The sequence below is a fragment of the Acinonyx jubatus genome, chromosome A3, assembly GCF_027475565.1.
Source record: "Acinonyx jubatus isolate Ajub_Pintada_27869175 chromosome A3, VMU_Ajub_asm_v1.0, whole genome shotgun sequence".
NCBI lineage: Eukaryota > Metazoa > Chordata > Mammalia > Carnivora > Felidae > Acinonyx > Acinonyx jubatus.
This window is the reverse complement of record NC_069388.1, coordinates 99,374,986-99,383,228: the sequence shown is the minus strand read 5'-3', so window position 1 is coordinate 99,383,228 and position 8,243 is coordinate 99,374,986. Positions and strand designations below refer to the sequence as shown.

The 8,243-nt window shown below is 52.8% G+C and overlaps 1 protein-coding gene across 2 annotated transcripts; it reads left to right on the top strand.

Moving 5' to 3' along the window:
• The first annotated feature begins 2,188 nt into the window (after window positions 1–2,188).
• Window positions 2,189–7,297, top strand: CD8A (CD8 subunit alpha). 2 transcript variants are annotated; one of them, XR_008289451.1, is made up of 6 exons: window positions 2,189–2,371; window positions 2,460–2,825; window positions 3,435–3,545; window positions 3,766–4,006; window positions 4,518–4,548; window positions 7,183–7,297. XR_008289451.1 is itself a non-coding variant. In XM_027052660.2 (6 exons), exons 1-6 carry the CDS (start codon window positions 2,323–2,325, stop codon window positions 7,232–7,234), a joined length of 720 nt encoding a protein of 239 aa, XP_026908461.1. In that variant the 5' UTR covers window positions 2,189–2,322; the 3' UTR covers window positions 7,235–7,297. The 2 variants fall into 2 exon arrangements, 1 of the variants encoding a protein (XP_026908461.1); XM_027052660.2 differs by having other exon boundaries at window positions 3,766–3,876.
• Window positions 7,298–8,243: the final 946 nt, after the last annotated feature.

The window sequence follows — 8,243 nt, the reverse complement described above, 5'->3', positions numbered from 1 at the left end:
TGTCAGTTAAGATGATTTTATTTCCACGTTTTAAGAACGAACACCTCCAGAAAAACAAAGACTTGCTTCAATTCAGCACAGAAACTGGTGACTCTCCTACCTTGTCTCTCTCTGGATGTTTTTAAAAAGAAGGGGCTCGCCTGGCAGAGTGTAGTTGTCGTGTCTTCACGCCACCCCGCTGGAGTGCCGTGGCTTGGGGTAGGGGACGCACCTGGCAGGGGAGGGCAGGCCCCGCTCAGCCCTCTGCACACCTGGCCCTATTGCATGCAAGTATCCCCTGAATTTGCGCGCGGATTGCATCTGCTCTCCTGCTTGCTGCGGAGCGGATGTCCTCGTGGTTGCATCGAGAATCCGCCACATTCTGTAAAAAAAAATATCACAAAGCCTCCTTTGTTTCACACGTTGCCTTGGCATCCCCCTCCCCTCAACCCTCTGTAGTGCTCTGTACAAAGGGGCTGCCACCCTCGTGGCTGACACTTTTCTTAGCTGCAAGGCTGGAAGGCCTCCAAGCCAGCTGCAGCTCTCTTTCAGGAGACAGACATGGCCTGTCTGGTCTTGGCTCTTTCTCCATCACCCTCATTCATGTGAGTTAAGGCACAGCACTGTGTATACACAGCCAGGGACACACACGCACATGTATACATCTATATGCCAGGGGATGATGCCCTACTGTGAGCCACAGTCATAACCATCATTACAAAAGGTTTTCCTTCCCCAGCTTCCCTCATCTTCCATTTGAAAATGTAACAGGTAGGGGCGCCTGGGTGGCTCAGTAAGTTGAGCATCCCGATTTTGGCTCAGATCATGATCTCATGGTCCATGAGTTCGAGCCCCGCATCAGAGCCTGGAGCCTGCTTTGGATTCTGTGTCTCCCTCTCCCTCTGCCCCTCCCCTGCTCATGCTCTGTCTCTCTCTCTCTGAGATAAACATTAAAAAAAAATTTTTTTTTTATAGCCCATTCAACACTTAAAGTTTTGCAAGCACAGCTCACCCCAAGCTATGATGTGACATGGTGGGGAGGGGTGTCTGAGACACAGTCTTCGCCAGGCAAAACTCACAGGTGGGGCAGACACATGGCACAGATAATGCCACGTGGCTCGACTCTAGAATGAAGTAGCAACAGTGTGAGGTACATTCATTATGGGATTCAAAGCAGAAAGGCTCAAGCAACCGTAAGGAAAGGGAGGAGGGGCATCCACTGGAGCCGGAAGCTTTCAGGACCGCAATCTGCAAAAAGGAAGGGGACACGGTGTGCAGGAGCCTGGGAAGAAAACTGTCTCCCCCCAGGCATTCACCCAGGCTACACACATGTCCCTGCCAAGCACCTAAAGTCAGGTACACAGAGGAATGAGGTCTAAATCCCACAGCACTGGAGCCGGCCCCAGGGCTTAAACAGAATGGTATTTCCCACAAAGGGAACAACGAAGGCAAGAGGAGTTTCAACGACCTCAAGTCCCCGTGAGAATGCAGGGCCAGGGGACTGGGCAGAGGTTGGGAGCAGCCAACCCATGTTTCAGTCTCCATTCAGTCCCGGATTTCGTAGGCGCCTCCAGGAGTGACACTCTCAGATCCCCTTTATGAGAAGAATGATCATGGCAGGGTGACTGAAGGTCTAGCCAAGAGAGGCACTGGTGTAGAGGCCCCACTGTTTGCAGTGGCTACACCATACAAGAAAGAAAAAAAAAAAAAAAAAAAAAACCTGTGAGGTGAAGTTTAGCAGCAGGGAGAAATCTCCACGGGTGTGGTCAGCAGTTGACTGCCAGTACCACACAAGGCGTGAGTGGCCCCTGCCCCATGGTAGTCTCCTTCCGGCGGAACACCCAGAGTCCCCTGGCCAGAGAAGCTTGCAAATCATCAACGCCTCTCCGTCCTCAACCCTCAGTGCCCATCTTGCTAGAGACACTCTGAGTGACTACAGAGGAAGGGGACGTGTGTGCTCTGCTTTCCTGCTCACCCTCACCCTCACCTCTTGTAAACCTCTGTCTCCGTCACCCCCACAAGAGAGCCTTTCCCAAGGGTCATTTGCAAGCCTTTTTCTTCATCCACAAACCCGCAGTATTCCACTGACCCCAGCTGTCCTGTAAAGCCTACTTCGACGGCCCATCTAGATCATGGACCACCACCCCCCTCCCAGCCCCCTCACCGGGCTGGAAGGTGGCAACCGCGGAAAAACAGGGCCACTCTCCTCGTCGGGGCTTCGGGTGACATCACATCCTCCGAACGCGAAATCTGGCTCCTCGGCCGGCCGGCGAAGGGCGCAACTTCCCCCCTCGGGGTCCCACCTGCGCGTGTCCGCTCGTGTCGCTCAGCGCCGAGTGCGCCATGGCCTCTCCGGTGACTGCCCAGCTCCTGCCGCTGGCCTTGCTGTTTCGTGAGTTGGCGACCCTCGGGGAGGGCGGGGGCGGGGCAGACGCGGGGCGCCGGGCTCCCGGCTCAGTCTGGACACCTGCCACCCGCAGATGCCGTCGCAGCCGCCGGGCCGAGCCCGTTCCGCTTATCGCCCGGGAAGGTGGAGGGCAGGCTCGGCCAGCGGGTGGAGCTGCAGTGCGAGGTGCTGCTGTCCAGCGCGGCGCCGGGCTGCACCTGGCTCTTCCAGAAGAACGAACCTGCCGCCCGCCCCATCTTCCTGGTGTACCTCTCCAGAAGCCGGACCAAGTTGGCCGAGGAGCTGGACCCCAAACAGATCTCGGGCCAGAGGATTCAGGACACCGTCTACAGTCTCACCCTGCACAGATTCCGCAAGGAGGAAGAAGGCTACTATTTCTGCTCGGTCGTGAGCAACTCCGTTCTGTACTTCAGCTCCTTCGTCCCGGTCTTCCTGCCAGGTCCGAGCGCCCAGGGCGCGGCACCTCTCGGTGTGCGGTTTAGGACTCCTCTCTGAACCCGTGTTCACACGAACCCCCCGCTTTCGAGCCTCTTAGAGACCTTGTGTGTGTGGGGGGGGGGGCTCCTTAATACTGCTCCCATTTCACAGACGAGGAAGCTGAGGCTAAGGTGCGGCTGGGTCGAGGCTGAAGATGGCTTCTTAGGTCCGGCCGATTTGGGCTCGAGTTCGGGTGCTCGTCTACTCCTGGGCAGTTACTTAAATTCTGTGAGCCAGCGTTTGCTCGTCAGTGACCGGCGGATATCAACCCAAGCCCGCAAGCTTGCGGGTTGAGCCATGGAGAGAGGCTGGGTGACCGGGAGCGGGCTCCTGCGTTCCGGTCCGAGGCGCCGGGTGCGCTTGGCGGAGCCGGGGACTCGGCAGGGTACCGCGCTCGCCGCAAAGGGGTGAGCGCGAATCCTCGAAGTCCCTAATCCGTCTCCCCGCCTTGAGTGCAGAGATCCGCGAGCGCGGAGGAGGCGCCCCCTGGGGCAGAGGCGCGTGGGGCAGTGGGGAGGGTTAAGGTAGATGTCCCCGGTCCGACTCCAACTAGGCTGTGTTTTTCCCGCAGTCAAGCCCACCACTACGCCCGCGCCGCGACCGCCCACGCAGGCGCCCATCACCACGTCGCAGCGGGTGTCTCTGCGCCCGGGGACCTGCCAGCCTTCAGCGGGCGGCACAGGTGAGACAGGCACAAGGTCCCGGGGCGGGAACCGGCCAGGGGCCGTGCGGACCGCAGGGAGAGCCCCTGCTAGGGCCAGCCCTGATCCTGGAGGTAGAGGCGAAAGCTGTCCACGTGCTGGGAAAACAGACCCGGACCCAAGAGACAGGCCCAAGCTGGTGGTATGGGGTGGGAGGCTCGCCGGCCGGCTCCTAAATGTCGGCGTTTTCGGTGTCTTCAGTGGAAGCAAGTGGGCTGGACTTGTCCTGTGACATCTACATCTGGGCACCCCTGGCTGGGACCTGCGCCTTCCTTCTCCTGTCGCTGGTCATCACCGTCATCTGCAACCACAGTAAGTCCTAGGGAAGCGCGGAGTTACGGGAAGCGGTCTGCTCCACTGGCTCCGATTCCGCGGCTTGCTCCAGGCAGCCGTTGCCCGCAGACAGGATGGAGATTTCTGGGACTCCGAGCTGCACTGAAGGGTAAGGCAGAGCCCATTTTTTCCCTGGAGACAGAACTCGAGAAAGTCCCTTGTCCCTCTGCTTTCCACTCTCCGGGACATTTTCCCGACGACAGAGCCCTTATCCCAGGGGCCGTAGCTGTGGTGAGTCCATTGGCTAAGGACAAGGCAGCGCACAGATCCTGGCTTATCACAAACGGCCGCGGGGGGGGCTGCCGCTGTGGCCCTGGGACCAGTGCCCAGAAAGGCTGGTCAAAACCATGAGGAGTTGAGACTGACCCTTAGCCGCCTCTTCGCGAATCCCCTACTACTTTGGGTCCCACCGTGGGTGACTGTACTAACCCATCTTAACCCACGTCTGTATTTTCAATGCTTTTTAAAATTGATGAGAAGAGGGAAGGAAAACTCCCTTACCTGGCTCTCAAAAGTTAAAATCCTAAAGAAATAGGAAAAGGGAGGGAGAAACTCTATCTGGGGACTATTGGTGGGGGGGGGGGGGGTCAGTCACTTTACCCCTTCTTTTTCTTATCCAGGGAACCGAAGACGTGTTTGCAAATGTCCGAGGTGAGTGTTTTGTAATCCCTGGGCCTAACACTGGGCAGCCCTGGGCAGAGGCCGGGCTTCCCAAACAGCAGGAGGTGGGAACCCTTCCCAGAGAGAGGCCACAGCAGTGGAATTCTGGGAGCAGGGAATCAGCATAGTTCTTGAGCAAAGAGAGGCACAAGGCAGGCACTGTGGGGAAAATGGGGGCACAGGTTGGGCTAACGGGAAGAGCAGTGTGACTATAGTAAATCTCCCTCTTATTTGGCTTAGCACCAAAAATCCCATCTGAAGCATTCGCCCAAAGAATCCGAGCTCCTCAAAGACCTGAGTTCTCTTCATCTGGATGATTCCAGCTGGCTTTTATTGTTTTCTTAAGAAAACTTTTTCCTTCCCACTTGCTTGTTCTAGATTTTTGAGAGTCTAGTGTTTTGAGAGAGAGCCAATCTTCTATCAGGGAACCAAATAAACAATGGTCTAGGTTCCTAATTTCCCTGTGTCAGTGCAGGGCCTGGATTTATGACCAAGGACTGGACTGGAAGAAAAGGGAACCAGAGGCAGGGGCAGTTAACTATCTGGCAGCTCAAGTGACTCCCTGATCCAATTCCAGGCTGTGATCATTCTGAAATGATCAGGAAAAAAACAAAAACAAAAACCAGTGTCTGGAAGAGAGGTCTCCGTCTCCACTGTCCTTTGAACTTAGGCTGAGGCAGCCCTGCCCTAACATCTCACTGGCACCACTGGAGCCCTGCACTGTGGTGGGGCTACACTCAGGATCTCTCTTATCCACACAGCAACCCCATGTGAGAGATACCACAGTCCCATCTCACAGATTAGCAGCTCAGCTCAAGAAACCCACCAAAGACAGCAGAGACATGACACCCAGATTATTGATAATAATAAACCACTTGATAAAAGCCTGCAGAGTCCCAGCTACTAGCCATATATATACATATATATATTAATTTCAAGTTTCATAACAATTTTACAAATAGTTACCATGACCACCATTTTTCAGATGAGGAAACTAATGGGTAGGACATTTAGTGACTTGTCCAAGGCCATACAATCAGCAGGTAGCAGAGCTGCGACTTCTATCCCAAACTCAGGCTGCTTCCTACGAGTGGGGGGTTGGGGGATGGGGTTGTTTAAGGATAACATATAAGAATTATATTCACTGGTTTCTTTCAGTAGATAAAAATATTTCAAGGTTTGTTTTTTAAGTTTGAGAGAGAGATAGCATGGGCGTGCGCGCACACACACATATACACACAAGCAGGGGAGGGGCAGAGAGAAGGGAGAGACAGAATCCCAAGCAGGCTTTGCACCATCAGTGCAGAGCCCGATGTGGGGCTTGAACTCACCAACTGTGAGATTATGACCTAAGCTGAAATCAAGACTCTGACACTTAACTGAGTCATTAATTTTTGAGGCGCCCCCAAATTATTTCAAGTTTCATTCCTAGGGTTTGCATTTCCCACTTCTTGATATTTCCCTGCAGGAAGCCAACTTCACTATCTCATATATCTTTATATATATATACAAATATGTAACAATGGAAATGTAATGAATTTCCAATGCCTGTTTTAAATGCTATAACAAGGGGATAAAGACCCTTTCAAAACAGAGAAAGATTTTTAGCATTTTCAAGTACTTGGGGTGCAGTTGGGAGCTTTTGGAGGAGGATCATCCCTTATCTGTATCTTTTCTGAAAATTCTCATTTTGAAATGAACTGAGAGGGGCACCTGGATGGCTCAGTTGTTTCAATGTCTGACTCTTGATCTTGGCTCAGGTCATGATCTCACGGTTTGTGAGTCTGAGCCCCACATCAGGCTGTGCACTGACAGTGCAGACCCTACTTGGGATCCTCTCTCTCTCTCTCTCTCTCTCTGCCCCTCCCATGCACTCTTTCTCTCAAAATAAATAAACTTAAAAAAAAAAAAAGGAACTGAGAACACAACTCTGCCCTAGAATGCAAAGCTATACTGAGTAAGCATATCTCAGGGATCCACATGCATGAGTTAACATATCTAGTGATGACTGAGGGCAGCTCAGCTTCCACAGAGACGTTTGGGAGGATGGTGTGCGTAGACATGACACTCATGATGCATTAGCCCATTTAGGAGGCACTAGCCCAGTACTGAATTAACACACATTTTTAGTGTGACATCAAATGTGGGTTGTTTGTGTGAGATAAAGTAGCTCTTCGTGGCTGATGGTGGTGGTTTGCTCACATCCTCCCCTATCCCTGTGATCCTCCCAGGGGCTGAGAATCAGGTCAACTGATGATGTTGGTTATCAGCCTCTTTTTGTCACCTCCATGGGTACCCTGACAAAGGCTCCAAGAAGCTAGACAAACTGGGTTCAGACCCTGGCTCCACCACCTCCTAGATATGTGACCTTGGGCAAGTTCTCCAGTCTCTCATTCCCAGTGCCCCTCACTCTTCAGGTAGCTGTGACCACGAGACGACAGACACGTGATGCTTGACAGGGTTGCTGACATCACTCACCCAGCCCCATGCTGGTGTTCCAGGGACAAGTCCTCAGGCCCTGTAGGGGCCGGGAGGCTGGAGAGGGTGGGGAGACATGCATGGATGTTGCATCACACCGTGGGGGCTCTTGCTGCAGTAACAGTTGGTCGCCTGTCTCTCTTTCAGGCCCGTGGTCAGAGCAGGAGGCAAGCCTAGCCCGTCAGAGAGATACGTCTAACATGGAGATGGGCCCCATGCACCAGCCACTACAAGACCAAATAAAACTCTCTTTATGAGGACAGTAACAGTCCTTCCCTTTCAGTTTTTCCAGCTTCCTTCTTAATGTATCTGTTCTCATTATTTTCATGGGGGTGGGGTGGGGAAGCGACTTTTTCTTTACGTGTTTTCCTCAGTTGACACAAAACAAGACTGTATATCTACAGTACACCACAAGGGTTACGAGACCATTGTGTGCACGCACTGGGGTAAAGGGTGGGCAGGCCAGAGCTACTGTGAGCCATGTTCTCGGAATCTGGCAGTTAGAGCTGGTGGGGGAGGAGGGAGCCTTGACATAGCTTAGCCCAAACCTCTTCAGTGGACATCCAGGGATGGGGGGCAGCTTGATCAGAGTCACAGCAAGGTTCAGGGCTCTTCCTCCAGCCATTCAGATCTTTCTTCTGGAGACCTCTGTTTCAGCGTGGGGTGTTGTGTCTCAAACCTCAAGGGCACAAATTATTTCTTGAGCACCAGTGATAGAGCCATAGCCCCAAAGAGGTAAGGGAATAAGAGAACTTCTGCCTTTCAGAGTTCGATAATGTAGTTGAATAGTATCAGACTTTTTAAATTATGAAGTGTGAAACTGTATGGAATAGGAATGCCTCCAAATGGAAAGGGTTAACTGAATCCTGGCACATGAAGAAAATCTCTGTGAAATCTGCAGGGGAAGGGGACAAAACTGCTCGCCCAGCCCTTGCATTGCAGAGGGGCCCCTGAAGGAGGGGAGACCACTCCTTTCCGAGTGTGATTTGCGTGTCAGTCTGGTAAGAAAGCTGAGAGCCAAGCATGCTGCCCTACATGCACACTTCCTCTCTTATGGACTTGTGGAAGCAGTGAGTGCTGCTTGGAAGAAAAAAACGTAGACAAGGAAATAAGAATCACCTGTAATTCTTTGTCTCGGGTATAGTCCATTGTTAATATTACGGCGTACATTCTCTATTTTCTATGCATGTATGTGAAGTACATACTTC

Excerpts from the sequence above, each read along its gene's own strand:
- CD8A (XM_027052660.2), top strand. The coding sequence starts at position 2,323 with ATGGCCTCTCCGGTGACTGCCCAGCTCCTGCCGCTGGCCTTGCTGTTT. Across the intron at positions 2,372-2,459 it reads GCCGCTGGCCTTGCTGTTTC|ATGCCGTCGCAGCCGCCGGG; the intron begins GTGAGTTGGCGA and ends TGCCACCCGCAG. Across the intron at positions 3,546-3,765 it reads GCCTTCAGCGGGCGGCACAG|TGGAAGCAAGTGGGCTGGAC; the intron begins GTGAGACAGGCA and ends CGGTGTCTTCAG.